Source organism: Schistocerca cancellata, chromosome 3 (assembly GCF_023864275.1).
Source record: "Schistocerca cancellata isolate TAMUIC-IGC-003103 chromosome 3, iqSchCanc2.1, whole genome shotgun sequence".
In the NCBI taxonomy this organism is placed as follows: Eukaryota; Metazoa; Arthropoda; class Insecta; order Orthoptera; family Acrididae; genus Schistocerca; species Schistocerca cancellata.
In genome coordinates this window covers 679,425,871-679,449,375 of record NC_064628.1, presented here as the reverse complement: position 1 = coordinate 679,449,375, position 23,505 = coordinate 679,425,871, and the positions used below count along the sequence as shown (strand labels likewise).

Sequence of the window (23,505 nt, the reverse complement as noted above, 5' to 3'; positions counted from 1 at the left end):
GATGACCTTAGCAGTTAAGTCCCATAAGATTTCACACACATTCGAACATTTTTTGAACATAACTTTTGTCACCTCGGTGTGTATATTTACCAGACATCAGATACAGGACCCTATAGATGATAGCGTAATAGGTAAGCAATGAATAACGGAAGTTTTTTGAACTGTTGTTGACATCAGGGCTACGGTCGCAGGTTCGAATCCTGCCTCGGGCATGGATGTGTGTGATGTTCTTAGGTTAGTCAGGTTTAAGTAGTTCTAAGTGCAGGGGACTGATGACCTCTGATGTTAAGTCTCATAGTGCTTAGAGCCATTTGAAACATTTTTTGTCAATCTGTATAAACAATATGCCATTCACATTACAGTTTCACAAACTTCTGAATATCTGCAAGTTAACTACTTGCTTAGAGTTCATCATAAATTATTAAACATAAGGTAACCATAAAAGTTTTATCTTGCGTACATAACCAGTGTGTTGTACATAACTTTCACACACATTGTGGTGTAAATGTTTTTACTGGTTAATGTCAATATATAGTTGTCAATGAGGTTAAAGAACACATTCCAAAAAGAAAAAATATGGCAACTGTTTTGACCAGTCTTATAGTGATAGCACAAAATTATTTTTGAGATCAAATATATGCTTTCCATGGGCCACAATGTTCCGAGTCCTGCAGGAAGGGAAAGGTTAAGAGTAAAAAAAATTAGTTGCAAACGAGAGATTTTGGTGCATTGTGTAGCGTTTTCACACATACGTTGTCAATATTTCAACGAAAATGTAAAACCCTGCGAGATCTTAATTTTTTATTATTTTTTCTTATTCTCGACGTATATCGATATGTTACTGTTATACGGCCGTAACATAAGTACTTTTAGAATGGAAAACCTGAGAAAACACTGGAATTGAAAAGAAAAGAAAACTGACTCAGACTTTCTGCTCTCAGTTCATTGAAGAACAACTATTGCATAGTCCATTTGTTAAGAAGTCATCATAGCATCTTATGGCCTGTTATTTGTTAAGTGTAACTTTCTTCTTTGTACCATCAGATTTGATTTTTAAGTATTTGATTTTTAAGGAGTGTGTAATATCTGTTTCAGACAGTAAAAAAAGGAGTTAATCACTGTCGCAGTCATGGACAAACCTTCTTTGATTAGAAGGAGGCTGCCTCAGCTGTTCGCCGCTCTATCGGGTATGTACGTACGTTGTGTTACCACTTTTTCAGGTTAACACTATAATTTGGTTGTGAAGAGGATACGCGAAAGTACTGTGCTATAATTTTCAGATACACTGCGGAAATATTAAGTCTATTTATTTCAAGTAAGGCATCACAAGTGATGACAACGAAGGTCGGATAAAGTAATCATGTGGTCAGTCTAGTCGCATAATCATTTCTGTATGAGGTAATCAAACGCCCCTCTACGTAAGGCAGTCATGTGGCTAGTCCATTCGCAACGGAATCCCATGTTTATTGTTCTGATTACTGGACATATTTTCTATGCATCTTGACGTTCTAGTATCTGGAACAATACCAAGCGACTGCAGCAGACCGTTTTCAATCAGATTTTTCTGTTAGGCCAGTTACAACAGAAAAGTGATCAAAAGTATCCGGAAACAACCAAAAACATACGTTTTTCATATTAGGTGCATTGTGCTGCCACCTACTGCCAGGTACTCCATATCAGCGACCTCAATAGTCATTAGACGTCGTGAGAGCAGACTGGGGTGCTCTGCGGAACTCACGGCCTTCGAACGTGGTCAGGTGATTGGGTGTCACTTGTGTCATACGTCTGTACGCGAGATTTCCACATTCGTGAATATCCCTAGGTCCACCGTTCCCGATGTGATAGTCAAGGGTATAGGTGAAGGGACACGTACAGCACAAAATCATACAGGCCGACCTCGTCTGTTGACTGACAGAGACCGCCAGTAGTTGAATAGGGTCGTAATGTGTAATAGGCAGACATCTATCTAGATCACCACATCCACATAAGAATTCCAAACTGCATCAAGATCCACAGCAAGTACTATGACAGTTACGCGGGAAGTGATAAAACTTGGATTTCATGGTCGAGCGGGTGTGCATTAGCCAAACATCACGCCGGTAAATGCCAAACACGCCTCACTTGGTGTAAGGAGCGTAAACATTGGACGACTGAAGAGTGGAAAAACGTTGTGTAGAGTGACGAATCATGGTACACAATGTCGCGATCCGATGGCAGGATGTGGGTATGGCGAATGTCCGGTGGACGTCATGTGCCGGCGTGTGTAGTGTCAACAGCAAAATTCGGAGGCGGTGATGTGGTGTGGTCCTATTTTTCATGGAGGAGGCTTGCACCCCTTGTTGTTTGGTTTGGGACTATCATAGCACAGGCCTACATTGATGTTTTAAGCACCTTCTTCCTTCCCACTGTTGAAGAACAATTCGGTGATGGCGACTGTATCTTTCAACACGATCGACCTGATCATAATGCACGGCCTGTGGCGGAGTCGTTACATTACAATAGTATCCCAGTAATGGACTGACTCTGCACATAGTCCTGACCTGAATCCTACTGAACACCTTTGGGATGTTTTGGAACACCGACTTAGTGCCAGGCCTCAGCGAGCGACATCTATACCTCCCCTCAGTGCAGTACTCTGTGAAGAATGGGCTGTCATTCCCCAACAGCCGGCCAGGGTGGCGGAGCGGTTCTAGGCGCTACAGTTTGGAACCGCGAGACCGCTATGGTCGCAGGTTCGAATCCTGCCTCGGGCATGGATGTTTGTGATGTCCTTAGGTTAGTTAGGTTTAAGTAGTTCTAAGTTCTAGGGGACTGATGACCTCAGAAGTTAAGTCCCATAGTGCTCAGAGCCATTTGAACCTTTCCCCAACAAACCTTCCAGCACATGATTGAACGTATACCTGCGAGAGTGGAAGCTGTCATCAAGGCTAAGGGTGGGTCAACACAATATTGAATTTCGGCTTTACTGATGGACAGCGCCAAGAACTTGTAAGTGGCTCTGAGCACTATGGGACTCAACTGCTGAGGTCATTAGTCCCCTAGAACTTAGAACTAGTGAAAACTGACTAACCTAAGGACATCACACACATCCATGCCCGAGGCAGGATTCGAACCTGCGACCGTAGCGGTCTCGCGGTTCCAGGCTCCAGCGCCAGAACCGCGCGGCCACTTCGGCCGGCAGAACTTGTAAGTCATTTCCAGCCAGATGCCCGGATACTTTTGATCACATAGTGTATAAAATAATTAATTCAAAGTCGTCACAGAGGGATGGAATGACTGGTATACACTGAGCAGTCACATCAATGTGACCACCCGTCAAAAGCCCGAATAACCACCTTTTGCAGTGCCGATCGCTACGAGGAGTGCAGAAAGAGAGTCAGTGAGGTTCTAAAAGTTACCGACATGGATGTGGGGCCATGCCGACGCCAGTGTTTTTGCCAGCTGCGCTAGGTTTCGCGGTTGAAGATCCAAGGCATGAACAGCCCGATCGAAGTTGTCCACAGGTTCTCGACTGGGTAAGTGTCCGGAGAGTCTGATCAGCAAGAGAGTACTGTAAACTCATTATGCTGTTCTTCGAATCACGCACGTGCATTGCGAGCTGTAGGACACTTTGCAGTGTTCTACTTGTAGATGCTATCTTGCTGAGGAAAACAAATTGCATGTAGGGTAGGACATGGTCCCCAAGGACAGGTGCATACTTGTGTTGATCCATTGTGCCTTCCAAAACTACATCACCCAGAGAATGCTGCAAACAGAAAGGCTACCATTCGCCACTCAGTGGATGTCCATTTGTGGTATTGGCGTAAGTTCCGTCGCAAAGAACAGCAGTCAGCTTGGGTGCATGAACCACGTGCCTGATACAGAGGTCCATGCACAGCAACATTTGCGTAGCGGTCATTGAGGGCACACTGTGGGTAGCCCCTAGGTTCATCTGGGTGGTGGGTTGCGCAACAGTTGCACATCTATTCGCCCGTACAAATCTCCGCACCCGTCTTTAGTGGCAACTTCTGCCACCGATGTATCAGGATGACCAAATATGGCGGGAAGAGGCAGAGGGCACGATATTAAGATTCGTTTGAGCCTTCTACGTGATTTATTGTTTCCAGCTACAGTGTCCCTCTTCCTCTCAGTCTGCGTCACTGGGCCCCACAATGCTGAGGAAGCGCCCCAGTGGCCCGTGCAATGCAATGCTGTGTCAAGCCAGCCTTGGCCAGCCACGGAGTTCCACTGGCGTCAGGATGCGCTGGCTGCTGAGTCAACTGTCCCCATCCTTGTTGCCTCCATGTCACTCCGAGGAGCCGCCGAGCAGCCCACTGACAACTGCAAGATGGTCAGCACCATGTTCGCTCACCAGCGTGGCTTAGGATGCAGCGACAACAAGTACCTGTGATCCGTAGCTGAATCTGCGACCTTCATACCGGATGTCACTGGTGCATCTTGTAGCCCGGAAGACTGCCCTTGGTAGTGAGCCAAAGAGTGTCCTGCTGCAGGCTGGCTGCCTAGGGACCCCACGTCGGCCTCAGAGGGTCGAACCAACAACCCACCGTGGACTTGGACGCTTGCGTCCCATCTGTTGCTGCGTGTAGCTGGTGGTGTGACACACCCCACTGTCCAGCAGAGCTGCCACACTTGAATGAATCTCGTTAGAAACCCACACCCATTTGTATGTGGCTGTGCACCTCTGTTTTGCCATATGCGTCACTTCGCATCACGTACTCATAACACGCTAGGTTGGCCAGTGGGTCCCTTCTGGCTGTAATTTGCGGCATGCAAAATTGCTATGTATACGCTTTCAGCAATTTGACGGCTCTGTGGCCTCTATTCTAATGTTGATATGCATAACTCACTGCGATTCAGCCTGCACCTGGCTGTAACTTGTGCTCAGAATACTGCACAAAACTAACTTTCCTTATCCTAAGCGATGGTGCCACTACATTCGGTTCACTCCTGTCATCTGTTCCCTATGGTGCACCACTGTTGTCATGCTCGGTATATTTTTACCACAGTGGCACATCAAAAGCTTACAGACTCAGCCGTTTGGGAAATGCTTTCACTCTCTGTCTGAAAGCCAGTGATCATGCCCTTTTGGACGTTAGAAAATCGTTCTGTTTTCTCATTATGATAATGTCGTACTGTTTCCTGCCTAGCCCCCACAGTTTCCCGACATTCTTTGTATACCCTTCACTGCTACTGCTGCCTTCTGCCATCTGTTAGTGGTTATTGCAGGTTGACTTCGAACATAGGTGGCCTGTTCTGAAAAGGTACCCCAGACAGCATCACAAAAACATGTGACAGCAATGCCAGAATCGGAAGCACTACTTTAGCTTTGCGAATCACATGCTGTCCAAGAATCAAGCTGATATCACTCCGCGGGCTGTGTATTTAGAACAGTGCCTGTGTGCTCTCCGCCAGTTAAAATTGTCGGGCTACTGCAAGCAGTACCTCGAAGAAAATGACTTATTGACTCATAGCATGGATTGAGAAAACACCGTTCTTGTGAAATACAACTGTCTCTTTACAATGGTGAAGTAATGAGTTCTATCAACAGACAATCAACATCTACATATACATCCATACTCCGCAAACCAGATTGAGAAAACACCGTTCTTGTGAAATACAGCTGTCTCTTTACACTGGTGAAGTAATGAGTTCTATCAACAGAGAATCAACATCTACATCTACATCCATACTCCGCGAGCCACCTGACCGTGTGTGGCGGAGGGTACCTTGAGTACCTCTATCGGTTCTCCCTTCTCTTCCAGTCTCGTATTGTTCGTGGAAAGAAGGATTGTCGGTATGCCTCTGTGTGGGCTCTAACCTCTCTGATTTTATTCTCATGGTCTCTTCGCGAGATATGCGTAGGAGGGAGCAATATACTGCTTGACTCCTCGGTGAAGGCGTGTTCTCGAAACTTGAACAAAAGCCCGTACCGAGCTACTGAGCGTCTCTCTTGCAGAGTCTTCCACTGGAGTTTATCTATCATCTCCGTATCGCTTTCGCGATTACTAAATGATTCTGTAACGAAGCGCGCTGCTCTCCCCGTATCTGGTATGGATCCCACACCGGTGAGCAGTATTCAAGCAGTGGGCGAAAAAGTGTACTGTAACCTACTTCCTTTGTTTTCAGACTGCATTTCCTTAGGATTCTTCCAGTGAATCTCAGTCTGGCATCTGCTTTACCGACGATTAATTTTATATGGTCATTCCATTTTAAATCACTCCTAATGCCTACTCCCAGAAAATTTATGGAATTAACTGATTCCAGTTGCTGACCTGCTATATTGTAGCTGAATGATAAAGGATCTTTCTTTCTATGTATTCGCAGCGCATTACACTTGTCTACATTGAGATTCAATTGCCATTCCCTGCACCATGCATCAATTCGTTGCAGATCCTCCTGCATTTCAGTACAATTTTCCATTGTTACAACCTCTCGATGTACTGTACTACAGCATCATCCTCAAAAAGCCTCAGTGAACTTTCGATGTTATCCACAAGATCATTTATATATATTGTGAATAGCAACGGTCCTACGACACCCCTCTGTGGCACACCTGAAATCACTCTTACTTCGGAAGACTTCTCTCCATTGAGAATGACATGCTGCGTTCTGTTATCTAGGAACTCTTCAATCCAATCACACAATTAGTTTGATAGTCCATACTGTAGTGGTCTGGCAAGACAGCCAATCCACAAGGAGGAAGCCGAAAGGCACGCATTTAAGCTCACGCAGGCTGGCGTGAGGTCTGGAACCGGACAAGGTATTTATAGTAGCAAAGAACGTACGTAACTACTGGAATACTTAACTTTAATTCATAATTGGTAAACATCGCTCTTGACGGTACATGTTTTATAGCATCAATAGTAACTGATAATGGCGCCTTGCTAGGTCGTAGCAAATGACGTAGCTGAAGGCTATGCTAACTATCGTCTCGGCAAATGAGAGCGTAATTTGTCAGTGAACCATCGCTAGCAAAGTCGGCTGTACAACTGGGGCGAGTGCTAGGAAGTGTCTGCAGTCACTGATAGTGGCGACACGCGGGTCCGACGTATACTAACGGACCGCGGCCGATTTAAAGGCTACCACCTAGCAAGTGTGGCGTCTGGCGGTGACACCACACATATGCTCTTACTTTGTTCATTAAACGACTGTGGGGAACTGTATCAAACGCCTTGCGGAAGTCAAGAAACAGTGCATTTACCTGGGAACCCGTGTCTATGGCCCTCTGAGTCTCGTGGACGAATAGCGCGAGGTGGGTTTCACACGATCGTCTTTTTCGAAACCCATGCTGATTCCTACAGAGTAGATTTCTAGCCTCCAGAAAAGTCGTTCAAAATGGTTCAAATGGCTCTGAGCACTATGGGACTTAACATCTATGGTCATCAGTCCCCTAGAACTTAGAACTACTTTAACCTAACTAACCTAAGGACATCACACAACACCCAGTCATCACGAGGCAGAGAAAATCCCTGACCCCGCCGGGAATCGAACCCGGGAACCCGGGCCTGGGAAGCGAGAACGCTACCGCACGAGAGAAAAGTCGTTATACTCAAACGTAATACATGTTCCAAAATTCTACAAGTGATCGACGTTAGGATATAGGTCTATAGTTCTGCACATCTGTTCGACGTCCCTTCTTGAAAACGTGGGTGACCGGTGCCCTTTTCCAATCTTTTGGAAAGTTGCGCTCTTCTAGAGACCTACGGTACACCGCTGCAAGAAGGGGGGCAAGTTCCTTCGCGTACTCCGTATTTCTAGATTTCCAGGAGGCTTTTGATACGGTTCCTCATAAGCGACTTCTAATCAAATTACGTTCCTATGGAGTATCGTCTCAATTGGGCGACTGGATTCGTGATTTCCTGTCACAAAGGTCACAGTTAGTAGTAACTGACAGAGAGCAATCGAGAAAAGGAGGAGTGATATTTGGCGTTCGTCGGGGAAATATTACAGGCTCGCTGCTGTTCGTAATCTGAATAAATTATTTGGGGGAAGATCTTAGATCGTTTGCAGATGATTCAGTCACTTACCGTCTAGTAAAGTCATCATAAGATCAATGATTTATATAAGATATCTAGATGTTGTTAAAGTGCAGGTGACACAAAAGCGTTGAGGTTATGCATGTGAGTGCTGATAAGAATCCACTTACGTAATAAGTAACACGAATGTAAAATATCTGGCGATGAGAATTACGAATAACTTAAAATGGAACGACCATACAGATAATGTTGTGGGGAATGCGAACCCCAAAGACTGCATTTATTGCCAGAACACTTAGAGGCTGCAACAAACACACTAAAGACACTACCTACACTACGCTTGTCCGCCCTCTGCTAGAGTACTGCTGTGTGGTATGATAACCTTACTAAATGGCATTGACGGAGAACATCGAAAAGGTTCAGAGAAAGGCATCTCGTTTCATATTATCGCCGGGCGGTTCTAGGCGCTACAGTTTGCAACCGAGCGACCGCTACGGTCGCAGGTTCGAATCCTGCCTCGGGCGTGGATGTGTGTGATGGCCTTAGGTTAGCTAGGTTTAACTAGTTCTAAGTTCTAGGCGACTGATGACCTCAGAAGTTAAGTCGCATAGTGCTCAGAGCCATTTAAACTATTTTGAAGACCCGCGCAGCTAGCTGTAACGCCGCACGGAACCCATACTCACACATTTGTGTCCGGAATGTCACGTCTCCACATTCACATCAAGTGTCCCACAGTCCAGACGCACACAAAAATAACACTATGTGATCAAAAGTATCCGAACACCTTGCTGAAAATGACTTACAAATTCGTGGAGCCCTCCATCGGTAATGCTGGAATTCAGTATGGTGTTGGCCAACTGTTAGCCTTGAAGACAGCTTCCACTCTCGCAGGCACACGTTTAACCAGGTGCTGAAAAGTTTCTTCGGGAATGGCAGCCCATTCTTCACGGAGTGCTGCACTGAGGAGAGGTATCGATATCGGTCGGTGAGGCCTGGCACGAATTCGGCGTTCCAAAACATCCCAAAGGTGTTATGTAAGAATCAGGTCAGGACTCTGTGCAGGTCGCTCCATTACAGGGATGTTATTGCGTGTAACCACTCAGCCACAGGCCGTGCATTATGAGCAGGTGGTCGATCATGTTGAAAGATGCAGTCGCCATTCCCGAATTGTTCTTCAACAGTGAGAAACAAGAAGGTGCTTAAAACATCAATATAGGCCTGTTCTGTGATAGTGCCACGCAAATCAACCAGGGGTGCAAGGGCCCTCCATGAAAAACATGACCACACCATAACACCACCGCCTCCGAATTTTACTGTTGGCACTACACACGCTGGCAGGTGACGTTCACCGGGAATTCTCCACACCCGCACCCTGCCATCGGATCGCCATACCGTGATTCGTCCATCCACACAACGTTTTTCCACTGTTCAATCGTCCAATGTTTAAGCTCCTTACACCAAGCGAGGCGTCGTTTAGCATTTACCGACGTGATGTGTGGCTTATGAACAGCCGCTCGACCATGAAATCCAACTTTTTAACTGTCGTAGTGCTTGCAGTTTGGAATTCCTGTGTGACGGTCTAGATAGATGTCTGCCTATTACACATTACGACCCTCTTCAACTGTCGGCGGTCTTTTTCAGTCAACAGATGAGGTCGGCCTGTACGCTTTTGTGCTGTACGTGTCCGCGGTCTAGGCGCTTCAGTCTGGAACCGTGCAATCGCTACGGTCGCAGGTTCGAATCCTGCCTCGGGCATGGATGTGTGTGATGTCCTTAGGTTAGTTAGGTTTTAGTAGTTCTTAGTTCTAGGGGACAGATGTTAAGTCCCATAGTGCTCAGAGCCATTTGAACCATTTGTACGTGTCCCTTCACGTTTCCACTTCACTCTTACATCGGAAACAGTGGACTTAGGGATGTTTAGGAGTGTGGAAATCTCACGCACGGGCGTATGACCCGATCACGTTTGAAGTCCGTGAGTTCTGCGGAGCGCCCCATTCTGCTCTCACGAGTCTAATGACTACTGAGGTCGCTGATACGGACCTGGCAGTAGGTGGCAGCTCAATGCACCTAATATGAAAAACGTATGCTTTTGGGTGTGTCAGGATACTTATGATCATATAGTGTATTTAAGTCTACAGTCAACCCACAAACTGTGATTAATACTTATCAATTGCCACGCCCAGATGATCTCATGGACAAATTAGGCGCTGGACGCTACTTCTCAAAAATTGATTTGCTTGACGCATATCTTCAAATACTGCTCTATGAAGACTCAAAAAGTGTGCGTAATAAATACTCGTTAGGGCTTATTAAAAATATTTGTTTTTGTCATTTGACAGTGCTTCCGCAACCGCCATTTTCCAACGGTATTTGGAACAGCTGACTGCACAAGTGCCAAACTGTTCAAACTATTTGGACGATATTGTAGTAGTACGTCATACCCCTGAAGAACATATTTAAAATTTTTCGTTAATTATCTGATGCAGGACTAAAGTGTAGACTGGACAAGTGTGATCTTTTAAACCTGAGTTGCAGTATCTTGGTTATGTCATAAACAGTCAAGGTGTGCATCCTCTTCAGTCGCATATGTTAGCCATATGAGATTTTCCAGTTCCTCGAAATATCACAGAATTGCAGTACGTTTTAGGAAAAATGAACTATTATATTTGGTTAATACCGAATGCTGCACAAATCGCAGCTCCATTGCATCGTTTGCGTCTCAAGAATGTCGACTTTGTCTGGACAGATGAGTGCCAGGTTCAAATGGTTCAAATTGCTCTGAGCACTACGGGACTTAACATCTGTGGTCATCAGTCCCCTAGAACTTAGAACTACTTAAACCTAACTAACCTGAGGACAGCACACACATCCATGCCCGAGGCAGGATTCGAACCTGCGACCGTAGCAGTCGCGCGGTTCCGGACTGAGCGCCTAGAACCGCTAGACCACCGCGGCCGGCGAGTGCCAGGTAGCTTCACAAAAACTTAGAGATGCATTTCTCAGTGATCGCTGCTTAGTTTACTTTGATGCTGACAAACCAGTTGTATTGCAAGTTGACGCTTCCTCTTACGGACTTGGTGCAGTGTTTTCGCACAGAATTGATGATAAAGACAGACCTATCGCTTTCGCATCAAAAGTGTTGTCCAAACCTCAGTGTAACTATTCACAAATTGAAGAAGAGGCTTGGCTGTTGTGTACGGTGTCACCAAATTTCACCAGTATGCATACGGCAGAAAATTCTACTTAGTAACGGATCACAAGACTTTGCAGTCCTTGTTTCATTCGACGAAACAGGTTCCTGTACGAACTGCCCAAAAATTGCAAAGATGGGCTTCGTTGTTGTTTCAATACCAGTACGAGATTGTGTGTCGTCCGGCGGCTCAACATGGTAATGCGGACGAGCTTTCACGTCTTTCGATTGGTTCTGATACAGACTTAGACGCTTCTGCTGCATTTTGCTGTCACATCAATGCTCAGGATTCTGAATTGCTTCAATCTTTTCCGCTGAACTATAAGAAAATTGCACAGCTGATCCAGATTTGAACATTTTGCTCAACTACATTCGCACATCTTGGCCTCGTTCCTAGCATTACACAGAGAAGTCCGTAGTACGCCGATACTTTGCATGTCGGCATAGCCTCGCTGTATAGACAGGTGTGATTCTTGTTCAGAGTGACAGTGGCCAGTCACGTTTGTTGATCCCTAAAGCTTTGAAAAAAAAAAGGTTCAAATGGCTCTGAGCACTATGGGACTTAACATCTAAGGTCATCAATCCCCTAGAACTTAGAACTACTTAAACCTAACTAACCTAAGGACATCACATACGTCCATGCCCGAGGCAGGATTCGAACCTGCGACCGTAGCGGTCTCGCGGTTCCAGACTTTAGCGCCTAGAACCGCTCGGCCACACCGGCCGGCGCTTTGCAAAGAGTAGTGATACAGTTACTTCACCATGGACACGGGGGGGGGGGAGGGGGGTTGTTAGTACGTAACAGGTAGCACGTCAACATTGTACTTGGTAGGGTATGGACGCCCAAATAGAACAATGACGTCACAGTGTCACGCATGTGCGGAAAGTCAGTCCGCTCCGCCATAGAAATTCTCTGCCTGGCCTAAGTCGCAATCACCATGGCAATATGTTTACATAGACTTTGCGGGACCCTTTTGGAACACCCGCTGGTTGATTGTGGTTGACTCGTATAGCAACTTCCCTTTTGCTGTGCCAATGAACTCGACAACGTCACGTAGAACAATTCAGGTGTCATCGATCTTTTGTCTAGAAGTTTTACCTGAAGTAATAGTGTCAGACAACGGACCACAGTTCACTTCAAATGAATTTGAAACCTTCTGTGAACGCAATGGCATACGGCATCTAACTAGGCAACTATTCCATCCACAGTCAAACGGCGAAGCGGAACGTTTTGTCAGGACATTCAAGCAGCAGATGGCGAAACTTTGGTCCGCACACACCACGGATCAAACACTGTTTCTGGCCTCATATCGCTCGCACCCACGAGATGGACCATCAATGGCGGAATTGCTTCACGGCCGCCGCCATCGGACACTGAAGACCTGCTCCACCCTCCTTAGCATCCGGCGCCGAAGGATGGCCGCAAGTATCGCTTCGTATCGCATGATATTGTCTTTTAGAGTGTTTTCAGCGACAGCAGACGGTGGGTGCGAGGCAAGATCGTCCGTCGACCCGGCGCTTGCATGTTTCTTATTTCAGATCTCGGTGGCTTACAGCGCTGCCATAAAAATCAACTTCGCCTCTGTCGTGTCCACGATGATCTTTCAGTTTCTCTTCCCCCAGTTTCACGGGTTCAGAGGGCAACGCGGCCACAGCAGCCGACAGAGGGTTTCACTACTACACCGCGGGACGACCCCATGGAGACGGAGCCTTCGCCTCGTCTCGTTCTACCGATGGAGCTGGACTCGCCCACCTTCTTCATCTGGTTCATGGAAACAGGAGGTGGAAACGTACCCTTCTGGTCGTTTTCTGGGGGACGATTCCTCCAGAGCGCAGGCCGGATGGCGGGGTACCGCCAGAAGCTTGACGTCCCCTGCAACCACAGCTTCCGGCCCGACGTTGCGCCCACACACGTGTGAGATGGAGTTATCAGCACCTGCCGAGTTTGAAAGGTGTCACATTGTGAGTCTCCATCCTGTATCCCCCCGCCGTGGTCGCACTCACTAAAAGACGACGGTCTGTTGCATTAGGGGGAGGAATGTTCTGGCGCCGGAACGAAGACGAAGAACGCAAGATCAGAGACGGAGGTGAAACGACGTCGCCCAATTGTGCGCTGATCAGGACCGCGCCACGACAGGAGCGACACCTGCAAGAAGCGAATAAAAGCTGCCGCCCATGCCAGCCTCGAGCGGACATTAGCGGACATTAGTGCTCAGTAGCGGACGTTAGTGGAACGTATTCGCAGAGCACAGCACGGCCTAGCAGAGAGTGCTACAAGAACAGTTAGCAGTGATAAACAAACCGTGTGACAGTCTTGCTTGTTTGAACATTGTGTATAGCAAGGACTGGGATTTACGTTGAATGTCGCCCATCACTTGCGACACCTTTGTGCATTAAAGTTAAGTATTGTCTATCTGATTTATAGAAATAAAACTACTAATTTAATATGCTTGAATTGTTGTATAGCATTCCGAGAATGGAGCATCCTTTAGGTATCTTATACGAGATGAGGGGGTTAGACCCAACATATGGAACGTCGCTGGGTTGGGTTGATTTGGGGGATGGAGACCAAACAGCGACGTCATCGGTCTCGTCGGATTAGGGAAGGATGGGGAAGAAAGTTGGCCGTGCCCTTTCAAAGGAACCATCCCTGTATTTGCCCTAAGCGATTTAGGGAAATCACGGAAACCCTCAATCAGGATGGCCGGACGCGGGATTGAACTGTCATCCTTCCGAATTAGAGTGTTGCAATTCGAGTGTTAGCAGACATAGGCGACATAAAAATGAAAAAGCTTGCATACTTTGACTACTTTCATTCCATAATGTCATATGGTATAATATTTTGGGGTAACTCTTCAAGTCAAACAAAAGTTTTCAGAGTCCAAAAGCGTGTAATACGTATTATTTGTGGACTAAATTCACAGACGTCCTGTAGAAACCTCTTCAAAGTACTGGGTATACTAACTAATGCCTCTCAGTATATTTACTCCTTAATGAAATTTGTCCTAAATAATATATCTCTTTTTCCAACAAACAGCTCAGTTCATACATACAATACCAGGAACAAAAATGATCTGCACAAGGACTTCAAAGCACTTACTTTAGTTCCAAAAGGGGTCCACTACTCAGGAACACTCATCTTCAATAATTTGCCAGCAAACATAACAAATTTAGTTACAAATAAAGATCAGTTTAAAAGGAGCCTGAAATACTGACTAGTGGCCAACTACTTCTACTCCATTGATGAATTTTTTAAAAGAAACAAATGATTTATTGTATATACTCATACTAATAATATAGTTATTTCAGCTTAAAAAAATAATGTATTGTATATACTCATACTATTAGTATTGTTATTTCAGCTTAAAAACATTTGACATGTTGCACATCCACGAGGATCTCCTCAGCACGGATCTATGGAACGAAAAACTAACCTAATCTAATCTAATCTCCAGTGTGCTAATCACTATGCCATCTCGCTCGGTGCCCTCACGGAGGACACGAATGGCATCAGATAGTGTCTTCGGACTATTCCAGGTTATGTTTGTTTGAAAATGATGGCCACATTCTGGTTTGGCACAGACAGAGAGAATGGCATCATAGTGACTGCATTCGCACAAGACATACAGCGCCAACTCAAAGCGTAACGGTGTGGGGTGCTGTTGGGTGCAACCACAAATCACAGTTGGTGCGTGTCCAAGGCACTGTGACCAGTGTGACCTATGTGAATGACATTTCGCAAGCTGTGGCAATACCCTTTCTGCGCAACACACCAGGTGCCATTTTTCAGCAACACCATGCACGACCACATGCTGCTGCATTAACGCTTGCCTTCTTCGTGTCATGGAATGTCAGCTTCTTGACGTGGCCCGCCAGATCACCAGTCTTGTCCCAAAATGTCGAAAATAAATGGGATACAGTGAAACAACAGTTGCAGCACTGTGACCCAATGCCAACCACCACAGATGTATTTTGGAACCAGGTGAATGTTGCATGGATGGCTATACCGCAGGATGCCATGCGCTCGTTATATGCGCGGATGTCATCACGTATGGAACAAGTTAGCAGGGCCCGTGGCGCACAATGTGCTTACAAGCCAACAGAATACATGCTGAAGCGAGGTCACTAAAATGCTAATCATTTCTGCAGTATATGTCGTGTGAATATGAACGTCCTATTTCAGCTGTTCGAGGTGTTCTGTTCTTTCTTAACATGAGTGTACATTACAACGGCCTGTAGACGGAACATTGTATTTTCTGCCGGTACTTTAGGCAGTTTCTCGCTAAGCACCATGTTTGGTTGGCCATCACTTGATGCCCAGCCATCTAACATGAGCACTTAGTCTCTTGCCAGGGTGAAACACTGAGGTGTGTGATCGGATAATAGACTTTCTGCTGTCCCATAGATGACACAAAATGTACACTACTGGCGATTAAAATTGCTACACCAAGAAGAAATGCAGATGATAAACGGTTATTTATTGGACAAATATATTACACTAGAACTGACATGTGATTACATTTTCACGCAATTTGGGTGCATAGATCCTGAGAAATCAGTACCCAGAACAACCACCTCTGGCCGTAATAACGGCCTTGATACGCCTGGGCATTGAGTCAAATACAGCTTGGATGGCGTGTACAGGTACAGCTGCCTATGCAGCTTCAACACGATACTACATTTCATCAAGAGTAGTGACTGGCGTATTGTGACGAGCCAGTTGCTCAGCCACCATTGACCAGACGTTTCCAAGTGGTGAAAGACCTGGAGAATGTGCTGGCCAGGGCAGCAATCGAACATTTTCTGTATCCAGAAACGCCCGTACAGGACCTGCAACATGCGGTCGTGCATTATCCTGCTGAAATGTAGGGTTTCGCAGGGATCGAATGAAGGGCAGAGCCACGGGTCGTAACACATCTGAAATGTAACGTCCACTGTTCAAAGTGCCGTCAATGCGAACAAGAGGTGACCGAGACGTGTAACCAATGGCACCCCATACCATCAGGCCGGGTGATATGCCAGTACGGCGATGACGAATACACGCTTCCAATGTGCGTTCACCGCGATGTCGCTCCAACACGGATGCGACCATCATGATGCTGTAAACAGAACCTGGATTCATCCGAAAAAGTGACGTTTTGCCATTCGTGCACCCAGGTTCGTCGTTGAACACACCATCGCAGGCGCTCCTGTCTGTGATGTAGCGTCAAGGGTAACCGCAGCCATGCTCTCCGAGCTGATAGTCCATGCTGCTGCAAACTTCGTCGAACTGTTCGTGCGGATGGTTGTTGTCTTGCAAACGTCCCCATCTGTTGACTCAGGGATCGAGACGTGGCTGCACGATCAGTTACAGCCATGTGGATAAGATGCCTGTCATCTCGACTGCTAGTGATACGAGGCCGTTGTGATCCAGCACGGTGTTCCGTATTACCCTCCTGAACCCACCGATTCCATATTCTGCTAACAGTCATTGGATCTCGAGCAACGCGAGCAGCAGTGTCATAATACGATAAACCGCAATCGCGATAGGCTACAATCCGACCTTTATCAAAGTCGGAAAAGTGATGGTACGCATTTGTCCTCCTTACACGAGGCGTCACAACAACGTTTCACGAGGCCACGCCGGTCAACTGCTGTTTGTGTATGAGAAATCGGTTGGAAACTTTCCTCATGTCTGCACGTTGTAGGTGTCGCCACCGGTACCAAGCTTGTGTGAATGCTCTGAAAAGCTAATCATTTGCATATCACAGGATCGTCTTCGTGTCGGTTAAATTTCGCGTCTGTAGCACGTCATTTTCGTGGTGCAGCAATTTTAATGGCCAGTAGTGTATGTTCTCGTTGGCTCTCTTACCCAACTGGACGTTCAGTTGATTTGCAGGTAACACTGAGTGTTTGCTGCAGCGACTCTGGGCGGTTTCTGTCTGGGCACCGTGCTGGGCTGGACGTCGCCCGCAGGCCCCCGCCTGGAGAAAGAGCTGGATCTGTCAGAAGAGACCGTCTCGTGGTTTGGCGGGATCATGCCGCTGGGCGCACTGGCTGCCATGGTGATGGGGTCCTTCACGCTGGACAAGGTGGGCAGGAGGCTGCCTCTGCTCTGCCTGGCGCCGCCCTTCGTGCTCGGCTGGATGCTGCTCTCCTTCTGCAAGGACGCGTGGGTTCTGCTTCTGGGCCGCTTCATCACTGGCTTCTGTGGTGGCGCCTTCTGCACAGCCTGTCCTGTCTACACTGGAGAGATCTCCGAGAAGGAGATCCGCGGCGCACTAGGCGTCTGTTTCCAGTTCATGGTCACTTCAGGTAAACCTAAACTTTGTAACACTGAAACGTCCCCTTACAACAATTATAAATGACTGTGCTGATAGTTTACCCCTTACGTTATTTGAATAAAATGTTCTCGGGTTTCCAACCGCGTCAATTGGTTAAAACTACACGAGCTTTCGGCCAAGCACTCCTTGGCTATTGTCACTGCCAGTGGGCTGTTGGTGCTCCCTTATATACGCTAGCTGCCGGCTGTGACGTCACTAGTGCCCGTGACATTGCCAAATATGGGCACGTTTTGAGTCGGCTTTCGATGTGCCCTCTTCAACCGCGCTATCGCTGGATCCCACGCAGCGCTGAACTGGGTGTTTGTGGTAATTTTTATTTTAATAGCTTCCTATATTAAACTGTCCCAGAAGCCGTTAGTGTGAGCCACGACAGAGGTATCGTCAAATTTTATGTGGTGACCGTTTTCTAACTGACCGTTTTCTAACGCATGCTCAGCTAACGCAGATTTTATCTGGATAGCGTAGGCGATAATACCTCTCATGTTCTTTCCTGCGTTGTTCCACAGTGCGCACTGTTTGTCCGATGTACTTCTGGCCACACTCACAAGGTATTTCGTAAACTGCAGGTGTTCTGAGACCTACAGCGTCTTTAACTGCCCTCAGTAGTTGACGTATTTTCGTTGGAGGCCTGAAGATCGATTTGATCTTGTGTCTTTACGATATTTGATTTTCAAACAGCTGAGCAGAACTGAACGCACTCAGACATTTCGCTCTTTACTTATTCTTATCAACACTATACTGACACACAATATTTTTAGCGCAACGCAATCTGACTTTCAAAAATCCCTACAAAAGAATGCCCTGACTAACAATAACCTATACCTTTCATGAATCACTTACCACACAAAAATCTTCGTTACTCGAACTACTGCAATACAGCGAACACCATTACTGCCAGCCAAATAAGTGATTCTATCTACTGAAGGGACTAACTACTGATAGACATAGTTAGCAAATTAAAGATTTTGATAAAGAACAAACAATCTATTTATCTTAATAGTGTTCAAAAGTCAAAATATATATATATCAGTTCATGACATCCACTCTTACAAATTTACTGTCTCTGATGGACACACGTCCAGATCATCCGCTCTCAAAACTCCGCCATCTCTCTCCCCACATCCACCACTGCTGGCGGCTCACCTCCAACTGCGCAACGCTACGCGCTGTTAACAGCGAACTGTCAAACACTACAATAGCAAATTCCAACAATGAAAACCAGCCACAGACTGCACACAGCACAGTCACTGATTTTCATATAGAGCGCTACATGGCGTTACCAACATAAAAACCTAAACAACCTACTTACATACACTAGGCGTCTCTTTCCAGTTCATGGTCACTTCAGGTAAACCTAAATTTTGTAACACGTGTCGCATACGCAACATCCAAAACAGGAGTCCAGTCTGACGAGACGTATCTGGCAGCGTGTTAGTGTGCCTATCCAAATCTGTATCAATCAGTTTAACCAGCGACAAGGAGGAAATCGAATTTCGGAGTAGGAAGTGTGGCTCTAAGATAATGCGACATTTACTGTAAAACATTTTATTTCAGAAACATACATATCCAAAGAGAGCAGCTGCTGACAGGTGTTGAAATTACCTAACTGTCAGTTTAATAAGTCATGCTTGCAAAATACTAATACAAATTCCATACGAGAGAATAGAAAAACTGGTAGAAGCCGAGCTCGGAGAAAATTGGTTCGGATTTCGGAGAAATGTAGGAACACGTGAGGCAATACTGACCCTGCGACATCCATAGCAAATAGGTTAAGGAAAGACAAACCTAAGTTTATGGCATCTGTAGACTTAGAGAAAGCTTTTGACAATGTTGACTGAAATACTCTCTTTCAAATTCTAAAGGTGGCAGGGATAAACTACAGGGAGCAAAAGGCAATTTACAATTTGTACAGAAAGCAGATGGCAGTTATATGAGTCGAAGGGCATGAGAGGGAAGCAGTGGTTGAGAAGGGAGTGAGACAGGGTTGTAGCCTATTCCGCATGTTATTCAATCTGTATATTGAGCAAGCAGTAAATGAAACAAAAGAAAAATTTGGACTAGGAGTTAAAGTCCAGGGAGAAGAAATAAAAACTTCAAGAATTGCCGACGACACTGTAATTCTGTCAAAGACAGCAACGAACTCGGACGCGCAGAATGGGCAGTGCCTTGAAAGAAGGATATAAGATGAACATCAACAAAAACAAAACAAGGATAATGGAATATAGTCGAATTAAGTCAGGTGGTGACGAGGGAATTGGATTAGTAAACGAGACACTGAAAGTAGTAGATGAGTTTTGCTATTTGGGCAGTAAAATAAGTGATGCAGGCCGAAGGAGCGAGGGGGGAGACAAGGAATTTCTGCCACGACTTGTTTCGAAGAGGGATCGGTTGATGGGATACATTCTGAGATATCAAGGGATCATGCATTTACCGCTGGAGGGAAATACTGTGGTTGGGGGGGGGGGGGGGGAGGCCAAGGAACGAATACACTAAGCAGATTCAGAAGGATATAGGTTGCAGTAGTTATTCTGAGATGAAGAGGTTTGTTCAGGATAGAGTAGCATGGAGAGCTGTATAAAACCAGTCCACCACCACAACAACAACGTATTTATTTATTGTCGCCTTTACTATACTCCCATCCTGTGTCCTTACAACTCCTCACGCGGATTTTTCATTGATGGAAATAGTGCTATGAGTTCCTTGATGACGCGTGCCACTTTTTCTTTCACTGCTTTAACGGATTGAAATCTTTTACCTTTTAATGCAGATTTGACCTTGGGGAATAGATAAAAGTCACGTGCTGCAAGGTCAGGCAACGCTAGAAGTCTCTTAGCAGACAATGCGGTATGAGTACGTACTCTTGATTCAGAGCCCATGACGTGTTCTTCTACAGTTCCAGTCGTTTTTTTCCTACTGTCTCACGAAGTTGAGGAAGAACCTCAAGTTAGTAATGCTGATTAATAGTTTGACCTTCAGGAAGCCAGCGAAGATACGCAATTACATAAATATTGAAAAAAAACCATCATCGCTTTGAAACTTCATTTGCTCATTTGAGTTTTTTTCGCTCTCGGTGAAGTTGGGCCTTCCAGTGCGTGGATTGGCGCTTAGTTTCTGGACCATAAGTGAAAAACCAAGATTCGTCATAAGTTATCTCTCTTTTCAAGAAATTAGGATCATTTTCAGTGGTATTCGAACCGTCAGTACATAGAAATTCACAAACCTCTTTTCATTTGATCGTGATAACTCGAATTGACCTTAAGGGACCCGGTATTCCCCTGGCCGTGGAGTGGACCTTGCTATGTTGAAAGTATTGTGGTTGCAGAGCCTAGTTGAAACAAAGTTCCATCCAGTTCTTCTACCGCATGCCGTTGCAAGTCAGTTATGGTGTGGCGTGCAACGAGAAAGTCGAGTCCGAGAATAATGTCGTACCTACCATTGGAAGAACTTCTGCATCCACTTGGAAGTAAAGTTCCTCCACTCAAAACTTCAGCACTCCAGCACCAAGTGAATTTACACGCCCTCCACCTACGCCACTGAACCTTTAGCATGGTTCACTTAACCTATTTGCTCCAATTCTCGCTTACTTACAACCGATTCCTGAGAGTCAGTATCCAACATTTTACATAATTTATCCCCCACATAGGTGGTCAGAGTAAAATCTGCCACTGCTTTCTTACATGCGCTAACTCTTACTGGGAGCGTGGCACAGTGGACAATCCGCTCCTTGCGCCGTTTAACTGCTGCGCGTAAGATTTACCCTGAGACTGAAATTTCTCTTGTTGCTGATTTCTGTTACAGCAATGCCGGACTAAATGACCAAATTTTTGACATTGGCTGCAACGTTGATGTCTGAAATCTTTTTGTACATAATCCCTTCGTCCACAGCGAAAACAAATTATGTCCATACTACACAATGTCCGGTGACTTAGCCAATGACTCAACTTCCTCTAATGAAAATGCAATATACACTACTTCACTCAAATACTTAGGAAATTCCAAATGAATCTTTCTTGACATTTTCGGTTGTAGCCCCCTCACAAATGCGTTATGAACCCTCTGCTCTGCTTCTCGCAAAATTACCGAGTTTGCCCTATCACTATCCGTGAGCTCATAGGTACCTACAATGATTTTACGAATACGGTCTGCGAAACCTTCAGTCCATTAATTCTGCTTACAAAAAACCCTTGTAAGCTGTTTCCGACAATATCTTACCGTGTTCTTCTTCCGATATCTCTGTATTAACCCTTCCTAAAAATCGTCAAATGTTTTAGCCTCCCTCAGATTCTCATTACACATGACATGTACTCCAGCATCTCCCGTTAACTTCAATCTAGCAGCGCGTAGTAAATGCTCCTTAAACCCCTCCCCAATTTGGTGACTGTAGCCAATTTGTCAAAAAGATAAAAACATCTTCACTTCCCTGAGGACGAGGTAAACAGCAGTACCATCCACAGGGGTGGTTTGGGATGTGACTGTTCCCTCTCTGCCCCTCTGAGCTGATTACCTCTATCTGTAATTTCTCTATCTGATCCCTAAGTTATTCAATAGTATTAGCAGCTGAAAGTTCCTTCTCCATAAGTACAGTTTAATCAAGAGGAAAGTAACCGAAAGAATACAAAAGTGATCCAGCAAAAGACAGGAAAAGGGACAACCCACCTGGCTCGAAACGAAAATAACAGATATCGGCACTTCTCTGTTGCGTGGCACACCGCTGCTGTAGGTGCTCCACACTGCTGACTCTTAATTCCGCAAAACCCGTCCTCCACGATGCTTCAACAGTTTTCCAGATACCAGTGTAAACAGGCATGAGACTCCATTGTCCGTCACCAGATTCAAAGGTGGGTTCTCTGCTGGGCTTAAGGAAGAGGATGGTGGGTGTTTGTCCACGGATGGCTCTTGATAACAGAATAACAAAATTTCTTGATCAACAGTAATATATTGATTGTTGGCCTTCTGGGCCAGTTTGCTTCCGCTCTTAATTTTCTCGGCAGCGACGAAGGTAGCCAGTGGACGCTCGGACGTGAGCCCGCTAGGCTTTGCTCGGTTGTACCGCGGTGACTGGAACCACGCGCTGTTGGCCTCTGTTGTGATCGCAGCCGGGGGCCGTGACGGTAATGGACCCGTTCTTGGAAGCTGTGCCATTGAATGTCCGTCAGGAAATGTGGTTTCAGCATGATGGAGCACCACCTCACTTTTCACTGGCTGTCTGGGGACATCTCAACAGACGGCTTGGTGAAAGATGGATAGGCCTCGGTGGTCCAACCGCGTGGCCGCCACAAATGACCGATTTAGCCCCTATGGACTACTTCTTGTGGGGTCGTATGAAGAGCCTAATTTATGAGACACATGTAGAGACAGAGGAAGATCTGCTGGCACGAGTTCTAGGCACTGCACAAGACCTTGATGAGACACCAGGTACTTACTTACTTTCCGTGTCCGGAACTAGACTTCAGACTTCCAAAAATCAGCAGCCAATATGGCTTTGTCATTTGCCTCCCATAAGTCATTCATTGTACAGGGCTGGTCTAAATATGACAGATAAGCAGGTGTTGATGATCCTGGACAGAACCACACAGACAGAGTGTGTTCTCATTCTCTTTTAGGAAACTCCATTGCTGCAGGTTTGTCTTGCGCTTTGGCACTTCTACCCTCATACGGTTTAGGGTTCTCCAGACTGTGTATGGTAGGTCTCCGCCAGGCGCCAGTTCTTCTTTTACATCTTTATGGGGGTCTCTCAGGTCTATTTCCCACCTTTTCAAACGATTCTCTGCAGCCGACCCTTCCAGGGCACGGGTACATGACAGGAAACTCTTCCTCGAACAAAGCCGTCGGTCAGCAGGCTGGTGTCCATATAAAGGATGACGCATGTCCTTTCCTTGCTTGGTTTTTTCGGCTTCGGCAGCGATGTCACGTCGTATGTTGAGCGGTGCGATCCCCATGATTAAGTACATCTTGTGCACTGGGGTTGGTCTCAAGGATCCGGTAACAATCCGTGCCATTTCATTCACCGCGACAT

The 23,505-nt window shown here is 46.0% G+C and overlaps 1 protein-coding gene across 1 annotated transcript in view; it reads left to right on the top strand.

Moving 5' to 3' along the window:
• Positions 1-1,129: 1,129 nt before the first annotated feature.
• LOC126176500 (facilitated trehalose transporter Tret1-like) overlaps positions 1,130-23,505 on the top strand; it is a 61,715-nt gene continuing 39,339 nt past the window's right edge. Inside the window, exons 1-2 of the mRNA XM_049923655.1 lie at positions 1,130-1,187; positions 17,068-17,460. Coding sequence (XP_049779612.1) covers positions 1,130-1,187; positions 17,068-17,460 — 451 coding nt within the window. The remainder of the gene's footprint in view (positions 1,188-17,067; positions 17,461-23,505) is intronic.